General features: G+C 44.3%; 1 protein-coding gene across 1 annotated transcript; it reads left to right on the plus strand.

Annotated features, from left to right (window-relative positions):
* Positions 1-8,949: 8,949 nt before the first annotated feature.
* On the plus strand, positions 8,950-16,053 carry LOC124675186 (disease resistance protein Pik-2-like). Its single transcript, XM_047211254.1, has 3 exons — positions 8,950-9,037; positions 11,834-12,835; positions 13,327-16,053. Exons 2-3 carry the CDS (start codon positions 11,874-11,876, stop codon positions 15,311-15,313), a joined length of 2,949 nt encoding a protein of 982 aa, XP_047067210.1. The 5' UTR covers positions 8,950-9,037; positions 11,834-11,873; the 3' UTR covers positions 15,314-16,053.

A 16,053-nucleotide genomic window follows, 5' to 3' on the forward strand; every position in this document is an offset into this window, starting at 1 on the left:
ATAAGAGATAAAGTGCATAAGTACATATTCAATACCACAATAGTTTTTAAGCTATTTGTCCCATGAGCTATATATTGCAAAGGTGAATGATGGAATTTTAAAGGTAGCACTCAAGCAATTTACTTTGGAATGGCGGATAAATACCATGTAGTAGGTAGGTATGGTGGACACAAATGGCATAGTGATTGGCTCAAGGATTTTGGATGCATGAGAAGTATTCCCTCTCGATACAAGGTTTACGCTAGCAAGGTTATTTGAAACAAACACAAGGATGAACGGTGCAGCAAAACTCACATAAAAGACATATTGTAAACATTATAAGACTCCACACCGTCTTCCTTGTTGTTCAAAACTCAATATTAGATATTATCTAGACTCTAGAGAAACCAAATATGCAAACCAAATTAGCAAGTTCTAAGTGTTTCTTCATTAATGGGTGCAAAGTATATGATGCAAGAGCTTAAACATGAGCACAACAATTGCCAAGTATCAAATTATCCAAGACATTTTAGAGTTACTACATGTAGTATTTTCCAATTCCAACCATATAACATTTTAACGAAGAAGAAACTTCGCCATGAATACTATGAGTAGAGCCTAAGGACATACTTGTCCATATGCTACAACGGAGCGTGTCTCTCTCCCACAAAGTGAATGCTAGGATCCATTTTATTCAAACAAAACAAAAAACAAAAACAAACCGACGCTCCAAGCAAAGTGCATAAGATGTGACGGAATAAAAATATAGTTTCAGGGGAGGAACCTGATAATGTTGTCGATGAAGAAGGGGATGCCTTGGGCATCCCCAAGCTTAGACGCTTGAGTCTTCTTAGAATATGCAGGGGTGAACCACCGGGGCATCCCCAAGCTTAGAGCTTTCACTCTCTTTGATCATATTGCATCATACTCCTCTCTTGATCCTTGAAAACTTCCTCCACACCAAACTCGAAACAACTCATTAGAGGGTTAGTGCATAATAAAAATTCACATGTTCAGAGGTTACACAATCATTCTTAACACTTCTGGACATTGCATAAAGCTACTTGGACATTAATGGATCAAAGAAATTCATCCAACATAGCAAAAGAGGCAATGCGAAACAAAAGGCAGAATCTGTCAAAACAGAACAGTCCGTAAAGATGGATTTTATTAGGCCACCAGACTTGCTCAAATGAAAATGCCCAAATTGAATGAAAGTTGCGTAAATATCTGAGGATCATGCACGTAAATTGGCTTAATTTTCTGAGCTACCTACAGGGAGGTAGACCCAGATTCGTGACAGAAAAGAAATCTGGAACTGCGCAGTAATCCAAATCTAGTACTTACTTTACTATCAAAGACTTTACTTGGCACAACAAAACTCAAAATTAAGATAAGTAGAGGTTGCTACAGTAGTAAACAACTTCCAAGACTCAAATATAAAACAAAAGTACTGTAGTAAAAACATGGGTTGTCTCCCATAAGCGCTTTTCTTTAACGCCTTTCAGCTAGGCGCAGAAAGTGTATATCAAGTATTATCCAAGGATGATGCATCGGCATTATAACCAGGGGTGTTGGGAGTTTTCTCAACCATGCATTGTATATTATCTATGTAAGTTTCAGAGGCTCCCTTTTCATTAGTCTTAGGCTTTCTATTCTCATCAAACAAATTTTCAGGAACAAACCAAGCATAATTATTTTCTAGAGCTTCATGTATTGCTAGGAGCTTACATGGTATTGGTGCTTTAATCTCCCCATCATCATTAGCATTATTAGTGTATTTTAGTCTATACATATCCATTTTTTCAAGTGTTCTTTTAAAGTCGGTATAAAAGCCAAGCCTCTTATGCTTAATAAAAACTTTTCTAGCTTCTATAGCTATATCTTCAAATTCTCGCACTAAGACTTTTAGAACAAAATCTCTCTTCTCTCCCCGCTCCATATCAGAAAGTGTAAGAAACATGTGTTGTATCATGGGGTTGAGACTAATAAATCTAGCTTCCATCATGCGTACCAAACAAATAGAGGCATCTTCATAAGTAGGGACAGCTTTTGCAAGTGGTATATCTTTAAGATCTTCATGCATACTAACATGGGTGAAAAATTCTTCTATATTATCTCTTCCAATTATAGACCCTTGTCCCACGGGTATATCTTTTACAGTAAAATTAAGAGGAAACATGTTGAAATAAGTAAAGTAAATGCAAGTAACTAATTTTTTGTGTGTTTTTGATATAGAGTGCAAGACAGTAAATAAAGTAAAGCTAGCAACTAATTTTTTTGTGTTTTGATATAATGCAGCAAACAAAGCAGTAAATAAAATAAAGCAAGACAAAAACAAAGTAAAGAGATTGAGAAGTGGAGACTCCCCTTGCAGCGTGTCTTGATCTCCCGGCAACGGCGCCGTGAAAATGTGCTTGATGGCGTGTATTTCACACGTTCGTTGGGAACCCCAAGAGGAAGGTATGATGCGCACGAGCGGCAAGTTTTCCCTCGAAAAGAAACCAAGGTTTATCGAACCAGGAGGAGCCAAGAAGCACGTTGAAGGTTGATGGCGGCGGGATGTAGTGCGGCGCAACACCGGGGATTCCGGCGCCAACGTGGAACCCGCACAACACAACCAAAGTACTTTGCCCCAACGAAACAGTGAGGTTGTCAATCTCACCGGCTTGCTGTAACAAAGGATTAACCGTATTGTGTGGAAGATGATTGTTTGCGAGAGAAAACAGTAAAGAACAAGTATTGCAACAGATTTGTATTTCAAGTATAAAAGAATGGACCGGGGTCCACAGTTCACTAGAGGTGTCTCTCCCATAAGATAAAAGCATGTTGGGTGAACAAATTACAGTCGGGCAATTGACAAATAGAGAGGGAATAACAATGCACATACATGTCATGATAAGTATAGTGAGATTTAATTGGGCATTACGACAAAGTACATAGACCGCCATCCAAGCTGCATCTATGCCTAAAAAGTCCACCTTCGGGTTATCGTCCGAACCCCCTCCGGTATTAAGTTGCAAAGCAACGGACAATTGCATTAAGTATGGTGCGTAATGTAATCAACAACTACATCCTCGGACATAGCGCCAATGTTTTATCCCTAGTGGCAACGAGCACAACACAACCTTAGAACTTTCTCGTCATTGTCCCAGGTGTCAATGCGGGCATGAACCCACTATCGAGCATAAATACTCCCTCTTGGAGTTAAGAGCAAAAACTTGGCCGAGCCTCTACTAATAACGGAGAGCATGCAAGATCATAAACAACACATATGTAATAACTTGATAATTAACATAACATGGTATTCTCTATCCATCGGATCCCGACAAACACAACATATAGCATTACAGATAGATGATCTTGATCATGTTAGGCAGCTCACAAGAACCAACAATGAAGCACAATGAGGAGAAGACAACCATCTAGCTACTGCTATGGACCCATAGTCCAGGGGTGAACTACTCACTTATCACTCCGGAGGCGACCATGGCGGTGTAGAGTCCTCCGGGAGATGAATCCCCTCTCCGGCAGGGTGCCGGAGGAGATCTCCAGAATCCCCCGAGATGGGATTGGCGGCGGATAAAGGATTCAAATTTGAATTTAAACTAGGATTTAAAATAGAATTTGAAAACAGAAAATAAAAACAGATAAAAGAAAGGGGATAAAGGCCTTACCTGGCTACCTGGACCATGCCAAGCCGCAGCAGCCCACCAGCATAGCCCACCAGCAGCCCAGAACAACCCAGTCCAGCACAGCCCGTCGCAGCCCAAGTACCTCTTCGTGGAATATCAACACGAGGAGCTCGTCCTCATCCTCTCGACGCGCATGGACGCCAGAACAGAGGCGTGCTCCTCTTCTTCGCTCGCTGTCGCCCTCTCCTTCCCCGACGTCGTGACGAGGCTCGCCCTTGAGCCGTATAAAGCCTGGACGAACCCTAGCCCGACCTTCTTTCTCCTCTGCTCAATTTTCTTCCCAGAACCGAAACCCTAGCTACGCCGGACACCATTACCGCCGGCGATTGGAGCACCCCGAGCCAAGGCTGGGCACACCGGCGTGATCGCCATCCTCGACATGCCCGATCCGCAGTAGGAATCGAGCCGAGGTACCCCAGAGCGTCCCCGTCGAGCTCGTCTCTCCGACGACCGGCGCCATGAATTCCGGCGATACAAGCCTCCATTCGCCTCGCCGTCAAGCCCTACGTGCCCGTGGTGAGCTTCTCTACCGCCTAGTATGCTCGGCCTGCTCGATCGCATCTCGTAGCGTCGCCGCATCATCCACCTGCACGGGTCGCCGTCGTGACCTCACCGTTGATCAAGCTCCGGTGGCAATTAGCCAGCGGCGCCGCCACCTTTAGACTCCCCGTGGTGCACTGGTTCGAATGGAACCAGTTGCCCATCCGTGCGTGGCCGGAATCGTCGTCGCCGGCGATGTCTGCCCGTCGGTCACCGTGTCCCTGGCCACGACATTGATTTTGACTTGGTCAAGCCAACGTGGCTGCTGACCTGGCCACTGGCCCACCGATCGACCCTGCGAGTAGCTTTAGCCCGGGTGAAGTTAGCATTTCTCTTGTTTTAATTTCAAATTCATAATTGCTGCAACTTCAAATGGATTTAGAAAATTCAATTTAAGTCAGAAAAATATAAATGAGATACCAAAATTCTTAGAAAAGAAAACTCTATCCAATAAAAATACAATATGAAATTTTTATTTTTAATAAAAATTCAAATATTTAATACTTATTAAATGAGCCTTTTCTTTAATTCCAAATTGAATTAAAATTCAACAAATTGAAAAACCTTCTAAAATAAATAAAAACCAGTAAGAAAAATAAAGAAAACATTAAAGTTATTTTCCTTTATTTGTTATTTTGTTAAATCTTAATTAGTGGAAATTTAAAACCTAATTAATAATTACCCTAATTATTAATTGTTAAAAATAATAAAATACCAACTTCAATATTATTTTTATTTCAAAGTTATTAATAACTTCAACTTTGTGAACAAGTTGTTAATTTAAGAACTACATGTTAAATAGGAAACCTATTTCCATTTTACATAAAGTTGTAGTTTCATAATCTTATGTGAAACCTAAAACCCTAATTCCATTAGGAACCCTAGCCCTATTATTTTATGTGAACCCTAAATTGCTTCTAACCTAAACCCTAGGTTAGAACATGTGATCATGGTACTTTATTTCAAATCATAGAGCCATCATTAGCAACTAAAAGACATACCTATGTCCACATAAAATGTAGAACCCTATCACTAGCAAATTAGTATTCCATGTATGCATATCACTAAACCTAGTTGATCAAAGTAGGGTGAACCAAGTGTAAACCCTAGATCCTATTACAAAGCCATCATCCATATTCATCCCTATTTAGCATCACACCATTGTGATGAACCTTAATAGTAACTATACCTACTATTTTACATTACATTCCATACTCCACTAAACCCTACTAGTGTGAGATATTTATGAACCACCCTATTTAGGAACTAAACATTCTTTACTTAGTGAATCCAAAGGTAAACCTTAGGCAACCACAACCTTAATTGTAATACTTCTTATTACTTAAGGAGTATGTTCTTCAAAGGTTATTCTTTTGAAGTAAATAAAGAATCATCATCAATCCTGCCTAATAGAACCTATAGCTAATAACCAGTTATCACCAACAAGGTATACCAACCAGGATAGAAACCATGGATAATTAATTGCTTAAGTTGCTCATGCTTAAGTAAAACCAATCAAGCCTAGTTGCTAATGAATCCAACTATGTTGTGATTCATCTTATACTTACTCCAGAAACTAGATGAAACCATAGTCAACTATAGAACCCCACCAATCTAATTATCATACTTGTTCTTTATATGAGGACATGTTCTTCAAAAGTTATTCTTTTGAATTACATAATAAGTAATCATTAACCATGCCATATAGTACTAAAACTGACCACTGTTCTTTACTTGTTAACATTAGGCCAATAATCAGTCTTTGTGTGCTCAATTGATTACTATGCTTTATTACCTACCTGTTCATGCTACCAAGTAATCACACCTGAATAAGAATCTTGTATGTGAATCACTCTAAAAGTGCAACACACCCTGAACCAATCATTATAACTCACTGATCATAAATCATCGGGGGTAGGCCACGCTTAGAGCGATTGCATCTCATACTTATGCATTATTGCATCCTTGCCAATCTTTCAAACATCGTCCTTACCGGACGATGATGCTATTTCAGAATTTGGAGTTATTGCGTATTGAAGACCTTGCCTGCATAATCTTGCAGTCAAGAAAGGCAAGTTCATCACTTGCTCATGTCATTTGAGTATCTTTATCAAATTACTTGCAAAGTACTATGTTTATCACTGTTGCATAAAACCAAAACCACTACTTTCATAACTATGAATATGACTATGTGGTGGGCAATGGAACCATGGATTGTGTTGATATGGTGGAGGTTCCATTGCAAGGGTTTATATCCATCTAGGATTAAACAACAAATGTCGCCGAGTGATTCTTGTGCCGTAATACCCGTGTTAACCATAAGATCCGGAGTGGGACGGAGTAGTCAAAAGTGTTTCCACCTCTCGTTCATCAACGGATGCGCTTTACCGTAGTACACTTGTAATCCAAGGGGGCAAGCGGTGAGGGCCGGGGAGTCCTAAGTCCCCACGGCATAGTCCGTAGTACACTTGTCGCCCGAAGGAGCAAGCGGTGAGGCTGGGGAGTCCTAAGTCCCCACGGTATTGCGGTCTATGATGGGTTGCGGCCTACCGGCGTAGGAGTGTATGGTAGAGCCCAGGCACTATCGTCGTGGTCGGGGTCCACCTTGAAATCTACGGGAATAATGGGACCGGCGTGGACCCGGGGTCGGGGCATGCAACAAAGGGTGGGTGTTCGAGGTAGCGGAGGAACATGATTGGCTAGACCTTATACCGGGCCTCACACCATAGGAAGTGTGGACGGGTCATTCCGGTTGGCACCAAGGTTAAGATCTCTTATGGGTAAAGCAACACACCTCGCAGAGTGTAAAGAACCGTGACTCGTCACTCCCTGTTTCGGGATATGGAACTCGCGAACGCGGCCGGAAAGGAGCTCCATGAAGTTCTAGTAAACCGGTGAAGGCTGACGGACATAGTTCTTCTGAATAAAAGCAACCTTTTGAAGAAATGGTTATGAAAACCTGCATTGGTATTAGACTTTCTGGTCTAATTCCGTAGCTAGTGCATTAAACACCTCTTTCCTATAATGAACTTGTTGAGTACGCTCGTACTCATTCCACTCTTAAATCTCATGCTTAGATATGAAGGCATCGAAGGAGGGTCTACAGTGCAACTCGAAGGCCGAGGAGTCAACCACTACTTCAAGAGACAGGACCCTATCAGAGGAGTCAGATACCACATCCAACAAGGAGAAACCTAGATTAGCAATATAAAGGAACTAGCTTCCTAAATTTAGCTCCTATTTAGCTAGAATCTATTCATAACCTCTGTAGCTAGTTAAATACTCTACAAGTAGAGTTCGTGTTAGGATTAGACAACGAGTCGTTCTTCTGGAGTTTATTTGCAGTTTTACCTCAATGTAAAGTAGGAGGCTATGATGATCTTTTGTAACGAATCAGTGTTGTAATTCTATAGACATGCCTTGGACCCGCATATGTTTCTGTTGTACACTCTGAGCGATATAATACTAGTGGAACGGTGTTTCATTGGTGTTATATCAGACTTGCATACTACACCATGCAGTGGTATGCCGGGTCACCACATCTCCTGTGTAGCGGACACGGATTCGGAAGCAGGACAGGGCACGTATCTGAAATTTTTTTTTTGTCCGACACACTTGAGATCGTTTTGGATGACGCTTTAAAGGACTCGACTGGTGTAAAGACACACAACGACACGTGCGTGCGTGCCGTTCGGTAGGCCGGGATCAGGCGGGCTTTTTTTTTTTTTGAGCAAACCACGCATTACCATTAGATTAAACTTTGAGATTACAGCAAACGTGGACACCTCTGGAAATATCCAGATGACAGCAGACATAGGACATTGCACAAAGACCCCTAGAAAACGAAAAAATACAAAGAGAGCCCTTCGGGTCCTTGAGCGCATCCACGACGCGTCCAATCGCAATCTCCGCCGCCGCCGCCGTCGGCATCGCTGCCGGAGAAGAAAAAGATGGACTAACCGCATCCCCAGCGCAGAGGAGATACCATTGGAGATCTACTCCTTTGAGGACCTCAAAAGTCGGCTGCTGCACGCAACAGCACCATCGCCATTGGAGCTCGTCGGCCGGGGAAGAAGCCCCGTCACTCCTCAGAGCCAAGCTCCGCTGCCTCCCGTCGACCACATCGAGGAAGAACATCGGGGCCACATCCTTCGTACCTCGCATCCCTCTCCTATGCAGCAATCTTCTGGACGAGGCCGGCGCACGCCGCCGACCATCTCCTGGACTCTTCCCACCCGATTCCCGGACGGATCCGGAGACACACCGCCGCGGGAGCAGCAAATCGGGGAGAACAAAATCCCACCTCGACCACGCCGACGCTGCCTCAACGTCGCCGCCCGGGAAACTTCTCCGCACGCCCAGATCTCGGATCCCGGCCGCGGAAACCTTATTCGCCGCCGCCGGAACACCGGCGGCACGCACACCTATCCCACACCTATTTACATGCCGGAGACGAAGATCCTGGGCCCCCCCACCCTCCCGCCGCCGGAGCGGCTGACGGAGGGGAGAGAGACCCAAGATCTCGCCGGCGGTGAAGGTGGAGAAGAAAGTTGGCCCCCGGATTCGCCTCTCTTTACTGTAGAGGAGAAAAGGGGAGAAAGCAGCACCTTAGTAGGCAGTGGTCGTTTGTGCCTCTCGGGATCAGGCGGGCTGGAGACACGCCTCCACCCGGGTCTTGCTCGTGTCTCTGGCGGCGCAGCGACGACGACGACGACCGTCGCCTCCTTCTCTTCCCAACGCCAGTCGCCCACCTCTCTCCCCGAAGCCCGTCGCCTCCCTCTCCCACAGCCCTTCTTCTCCCGTAGAAGCTGGATTTCTCTCAGGTACGTCATCCACCTCGCCCCCTCCTCTCCTGATCTGGTTTACTGCTAGTGCCTAGGGTTCGTACGCAAACCGATGGTTAGATCAATTTGGTGATGATGAGTAGTCGGAATTCTGTTTTGTGTAGTCCTTTTCACGTCCTTGGGGATACTAGAACCTCTGTGTGTGCTTGCTTCCTGTAGAAGCACTTCTATTTCTAGCCGAACCTGCAAATGTTCTTCCAAAAAAAAAAAACTTGTCATTGCAAGCTCGTGATTTCTTTATCGGCCAGCTGAACAATTGGGAAGTCCTTGATATCTCGCACCCAAGCATGGAAGCACTCAGCAAGATTGTTATTGATGTAGTTACACTTTATGTCAGGGTTAAAACATGCACCTCATCCATAGCAGACTATGATAGTCCCTAAGGTAGGGACATACTTTCTCAGATGCCGCAAACACCTTTGCCATGTGATGTTGATATTTCTCATGCCTATATATGCCCTAGCAGCAGGCCACAGCCATCCAAACACATCACCATGAAAATATTTCTGAAACTTATGCCACATATGCCTAAAGCACTCATGCTGCTCAGCTTGAGGAAAGACCTTCGTGACAGTATTTAACTGTGAGTTAGTGTCAAGTAGTGTCAGCTTGTGGAAAGACCTTCTTGACGCACTCACGCTGTTCATGTGTTGCTTCGAATTTTGCAAGAAATTCGTTTTTCGTTGTATCATAGTGCTCTAACTGTGGCATAGTGTCAGGAAATGACGCCTGAACTAATGTCTTCCCAACGACTTGTTTAGTGTTGGCAAACTGTACCATCTGCAAAACCATAACGAAAAGGGTGCTGATTCCATTGGTTTTTGTGGCGTGAACACTACTTGATAAAAACAACTAGGAGCTAGCCTACCTATGTATGGATGGTTATGAGCAATTCTGTGTTGACTCTGATATTCGTGGCAGGTATTGGTGAAGACACGTCTTTGTTTTCCCATTTATGCTTTGTTGAAAACCAGTAACAGTTTACATCTTTACCTCAGTGCTGATAAATTGTTACATCCATTAAACACTGAATGTCAGTTGAATTTGATCATGGTTTAGTCAAACTCCTAAAATAAACCTCAACTTGTTACTTGGTAGGCAATCTCTTGTATTACTGTGTATTCACATTTTCATTTGAGGTGCTATTCGGTTCTCTGTACTAATTTAGTAAGAAAAGCAATTAAGTGTACCATCCGAGAGTTTCCTGTATGTTGCATAATTTGTCCAGGCTCTGTACATGGAGTTACTTTTCTTGGAGAAATTTAAATGAAAATGGAGTTACTTTTCTTTGCATACTGCCTCAGGAAAAACTTGATGAATAACCATCTGATCTACCGCTGATTCAACCTGACTTTTCTCTGTAGCGCTGATTCATGTAAATGTTCATGCACATAAGCTTATTATTTATACTAGAAAGGTTGGCGCGGCGGCACGCCTTGCCATTGGTGCTAGTCTTCGAGTTAGCACTTACTACTTTAGAGTGTGTTTTTTGCAGAACGGGAAGTGGTGTTTTTGAAAGAGTATGCAAGGTCAATGGATATATAAGGGAATAGCACTTTGTGGTGCCGGCCAGATCTTAGCTTAGCGCCTACTGCTTTAGTGTGTCTTTTTCAGTACGTGGAGTGGTGTTTTTCAAAGAGTATGCAAGGAGCAAAACGAACCGTAAATGGATATACAAGGGAATAGCACTTTGTTGCGCCGGCCAGATCTTAGCAGCTAAACTTTAAAGTTTTATCTTTACAGTGCAGAAAAATCAACTACATTGCGTAGGGCATGGTATTATCTAACTGTGTAAAAAGGAGTGAATGAACCTGAAAGAATGAATAGGGTTAGTGTTAGTTGACCTGTGAGCCTCACATAGAAGATAAGGCCACTTTTATCAGTGAAAGTATTATGCATAGAAGCTGTGATGGTTTTTACCATCCAAAAGTTACTTGCTATATTGTAGGCAGGTCGTACCCAGTAAATATGTATTTTTTGTGTGAAAAGTACCCAGTAAATATATTGAAGCGGCATCACTCCTATTGGTTATCACTATTGGATACTTTAAATTAGAGTAGTTAAAGAATTCATACTGGAAATTAAACTGCATGAAAGGATGACTAATTATGAAGAGAAGTACGCTAACTGAGCACTAGACAAAATTGATTATTTGAGAATATTCATGTCAAGTTTACATGGAACCATATGATTAATATAGCATCAGCAACTTTCATAGTAAGAGCATAAGCAGTCGCATGCATAGACGAAGATGCTCCGGCCTCAGAAGCATGACCATAAGTATAAGCAACATGGACATGAATAGATGAACCAGATGAATGATCAGAATAAAAAGGTGAACCAATAAGATTGAAACCCGAAGGACAAATAGGTGAAAAATGAGTCCAAGAATTAAGTCTAGGTAAACGTGACGAAAGCCCATTGTCCATATGAGACCAAGCAGATAAAAAATCATCACCATGAACGAAATCATGGTCCAGAGATGGCCAAACATCAGGAGAGTCCTCAGCCGAAGAATCCCTTACTCAATATAGGGAAGGCGGCACTGATAGTATGGGTGAGCATTTTATTTGTGCTTGGTTTAAATCGCGGAAGACAATCATGATGTGGCTACTGTTCCGCAGTCTCCAAGAGATCAATGATGATGGAATGGCGTTGGAGAGATCAACGTAGTTCTTTTTTATGATTTTCGTTAGCAAATATATATTTCCCATTCCCATCTTCACCTCAAGCTTCTCCTCATCCATGTTCTCTTTTCCACCCAAATCTGTGCAGTGGGCTCCTTAATCAGCTAGCAACGAGCAAGGGCGCAGCCATGGAGCTGGTGGTGGGAGCTTCGGAGGCGACGATGAAGTCTGTCATGGGCAAGTTGGGTGGCCTTCTCGCCCAGGAGTACACCCTGATTAGGGGCGTCAACGGCGACCTCCAGTACATCAACGACGAGCTCGCCAGCATGCAGTCCTTCCTCCGCGACCTCGCCACCATCAGCACCGGCGGTGGGCAAGCCCAAAGCCATGGCCACCGGATGAAGGACTGGATGAAGCAGATCCGGGACATCACCTACGACATCGAGGATTGCATCGACGACTCTGCCCACCGTCTCCACGGCCTCCGCTCCGACATGTACTGTTACTTCCTCGTCAACAGCGTCTACGAGGTCCTCACATGGTGGCCTCGCCGGGACGTCGCTGCCAAGATCTCTGTTCTCAAGATGCGTGCGCAGCAGATCGGCGAGCGGCGGGAGAGGTACGGCGTCAACAACCCGGAGACTGCCGGCGGAACCGAGGGACCTCATGCTGGGCACAGCACTACCGCTGGATTCGACGCTGCCGATAACCAGGATGCAAGCCTTCAGCTTGTGGCGATGAAGGACCCAGTGGGAGTGGAAGACCACATGAAGGAGCTGGAAGAGTGGGTGACTAACGACAAGAACAGCTGCGGCGTGCTCTATGTTGTTGGATTCGGAGGGGTGGGGAAGACCACCATCGCCACGGCCTTGTTCACGAAATTTGGGGACCAATTCGATCACCGCGCGATGGTCACCGTGTCTCAGAGCTCTGACATCAACGCTGTTCTGACCAGCATCAAGAATCAAGTCATGCCGCAGTCCAGCAGCCAGAAGCAGGATGGCGCTGAAGGTGTATTAGGTCGGCTCAAGCAAGGTGCCTCCGCATTTGCAGCCAAGTGCTGCAGCGCCGGCACGTCAGAGGAAACGCGTGGTGAGACGAAGCTAGATCAGCTCAAGAAGGACCTCAAGGAGCACTTTGATAACAACAGGTATATAGTACACATCCAATCCGTATTGTCTTCTCTGACCAAGTAACATGATGTATTTGGTTGAGTATCTACTCTAGCTGATCTGTGATTGTAATAAGTACTATCGGAATTTTGGTGATTTGACACTTTGGTTTAATAAAGCAAGCCGTGTGCATCTATTGATGCAGAAGCTGGGGCTATGCTCCTTTATCTTAAAAAACATGATGTAGTCAATTGTACCGGATAGTACTTCTTACTGTTTCTGTTAATGACATAGTGAGCACATATCATCTGGGGACATGGATTAGTTCTGAATCTTCTGATATACATATGCATTTCGTTAATTGATTCATAAGGAAAACAACATATTTGGACCATGGAATTTGCCACTTAGATCTTTTCGTCCTACCATGTTAGACAAGAATTAGACAGTCATTTAATAATTCAGAAAAGGATTATAGATATTCTGGTCCCTCACACTCTGCTTGCACTTTCTATTTCATTTCTTGCAGTTACTTGGTCTTGATTGATGATGTTTGGTCTGCAACAACATGGGACCAGATCAGAAAGTCGCTTCCTCCAAGTAAGCAACGCAGCAGAATAATAGTTACTACACGATTTCAAGCTGTTGCTACAACACGTAGAGGAGAAGAAGGTGATCATACTCGTAAAGTTGTCCCTCTTGGCATTGAAGAATCTGAGAAGTTATTCAAGCAGGCCTTCTTTGAATCCAAAGGAAACAAGGTTGATAAGGTTCCGAAGGAAGTCTGGAAGATGTGTGGGGGCCTGCCTTTGGCCATAGTTACCATGGCCGGCCATGTGGCCTGCAACCCAAACAAATCAGAGGAAGAATGGTTGAAGGTTTGTAAATCTCTGTTTCCAGAGTCAGGGAAGGATCATGGGAAAGATGGTAGGAAAGACCTTACCCAGGAGGAAGTTGGTAGGATTGTTAGTCATTGCTACAATGACATGCCTGCTGACATCAAGACTTGCTCTCTGTATTTGAGCATATTTCCGAAGGGCCAAAAAATCAGCACAAAGCGTTTGACACGGCGATGGATAGCTGAAGGCTTCGTTGCGGAGAAGCAGGGGCTGAGTGTGGAGGATGTTGCAGAGACATATTTCAATCATCTCATAAGAAGGAAGATTATCCGACCAGTTGAGCACAGCAGCAACGGAAAGGTGAAGAAATGCATAGTCCATGACATGGTTCTTGAGCACATTGTAGCGAAGGCAAGTGAAGAGAATTTCATCACTGTCGTTGGTGGTAACTGGCTTATGCCGCCACCTAGCAGCAAGGTCCGTCGCCTATCCCTCCAAGAAAGCGATTCCAAACGTGCAAATGATACAGAGAAGATGAACTTGTCTCATGTCCGCTCACTTACCATGTTTGGGAGCTTGAACCAACTTCCTTCCCATTCGTTCAAGTTTGGAATTGTACAAGTCCTGGATCTTGAAGGCTGCACAGGTTTCAAAGTGCATCATACAGAGGAGATATGCAAAATGCTTCTTCTAAAGTATCTCAGCCTCCGAAGAACCGACACTAAACAGCTTCCAAAAGCGATTGGAAAGCTTGAGAACCTTGAGACTCTGGACATTAGAGAGACAAATGTTGTTGAGTTGCCTAAAACTGTATGCCAGCTTGAAAGGCTGGTAAACATACTTGGTGGGGATAAAAGAACAAGAAGGGCATTAAAGCTTCCTGAAGAGTTGAATAAGAAGAAGAAAATGAAGGCCTTGCGCATACTGTCTGGGATTGAGATTGTTGGGGGATTGGCGGACCTTCATCATTTGACTGAGCTGAGGAAGCTTGCCATCTTCAAGCTCAGCACCATGGGCGATGATGCCAGTTTCAAAGATTTAAGCTCCTCTATCGAGTACCTTGGTGGCTACGCTCTACACGCCCTCATAATTGATGACGAGTCATCCAAGTTCATCAAATCACTGGATGATATGTCATCACCTCCAAAATTCCTTGTTGCCCTTGAGTTATCTGGCAAGATGGTTCAGCTCCCTGGCTGGATGACACAACTGAGTGCTCTCAGCAAGTTAACCCTTTCAGTAACAGCTCTTCGGACAGACAACTTGCTGCTCCTTAGCAACCTAGAGTCACTGTTCTCTCTCACCTTCTCATTCAGGGCAGAGAAGCAGGATTCGGAAACAATGACCATTCTTGCAGAAAACAAGCTGTCGTCTGACGGAGAGATCACTGTTCCAGGTGCTGGATTCAAGAGCCTTAAGCTTCTCCGCTTCTGTGCTCCTCTGCTTCCAGTACTGAGCTTTTCAAAGAATGCCATGGCAGAGCTCGAAAGGCTTGAGCTGCGGTTCAGCATGCTGGAGGGCCTTTGCGGCGTGGAAAACCTTGCGGAACTGAAAGTGGTGCATTTGATATTGGACGACAAAGACGGCGAACATATGACCAAGATGGTACAACGCGAGGTGGAGGGAGCAGTGAAGAGGGCCGATGGCAAGGCGCCCAAGATAATCCTCGACCAGTGACTTATGGAAAGTATGCCCAACAGTGGTGCTTTGTGGGTCTATGTAAGTTTGAAACTCATCACATTCGTACCTGTTATCTGCCACTACTTGTGCAGTTGTGCTTTACCTATGCAAAGAAGGATGATGCTTCCCCAGTAACAGCTCTCGAGATGGACAACTTGTTGCTCCTTAGCAATCTAGAGGCACTGTTCTCCCTCACATTCTCATTTAGGACAGAGAAGCAGCACTAAGAAACAATGGTGATTCTGGCGGAGAACAAGCTGTCCTCAGATAGGGAGATCACATTTCCAGGTGTTGATTTCAAGAGCGCAAAGCTTCTCCGCTTATGTGCTCCTCTGCTGCCAGTACTGAGCTTTTAGAAGAATGCCATGCCAGAGCTCGAAAGGCTTCGAGCTGCGGTTCAGCATGCTAGAGGGCCTTTGTGGCGTGGAAAACCTTGCAGGACTTGAAGTGATGCATTTGACATTGGACGATAAAGACGGCGAGCATATGACCAAGATGGTACAACGCGAGGTGGAGGTAGCAGTGATGAGGACCGGCGGCAAGGCGCACAAGATAATCCTCGATCAGTGACTGATCCAAAGCAAGCCCAACAGTGGTGCTTTGTGAGTCTCTTTAGGTTTGAAACTCATCTCATTCTTACCTGTTCTCAGACATTACCTGTGCTGTACTTGTGTGTGTTCCATCCGTCATGTTTATGCGTGCAGGAAGGCTGATCATCAGTAGCATGATCTTGCAGA

This window comes from Lolium rigidum, chromosome 7 (genome assembly GCF_022539505.1).
Source record: "Lolium rigidum isolate FL_2022 chromosome 7, APGP_CSIRO_Lrig_0.1, whole genome shotgun sequence".
Classification (NCBI taxonomy): domain Eukaryota; kingdom Viridiplantae; phylum Streptophyta; class Magnoliopsida; order Poales; family Poaceae; genus Lolium; species Lolium rigidum.

Bases quoted from the DNA above. Each gene is read 5' to 3' on its own strand.
- LOC124675186 (XM_047211254.1), top strand. From the start codon at position 11,874: ATGGAGCTGGTGGTGGGAGCTTCGGAGGCGACGATGAAGTCTGTCATG. The intron at 12,836-13,326 runs GTATATAGTACA...CATTTCTTGCAG, and splicing joins GAGCACTTTGATAACAACAG to TTACTTGGTCTTGATTGATG.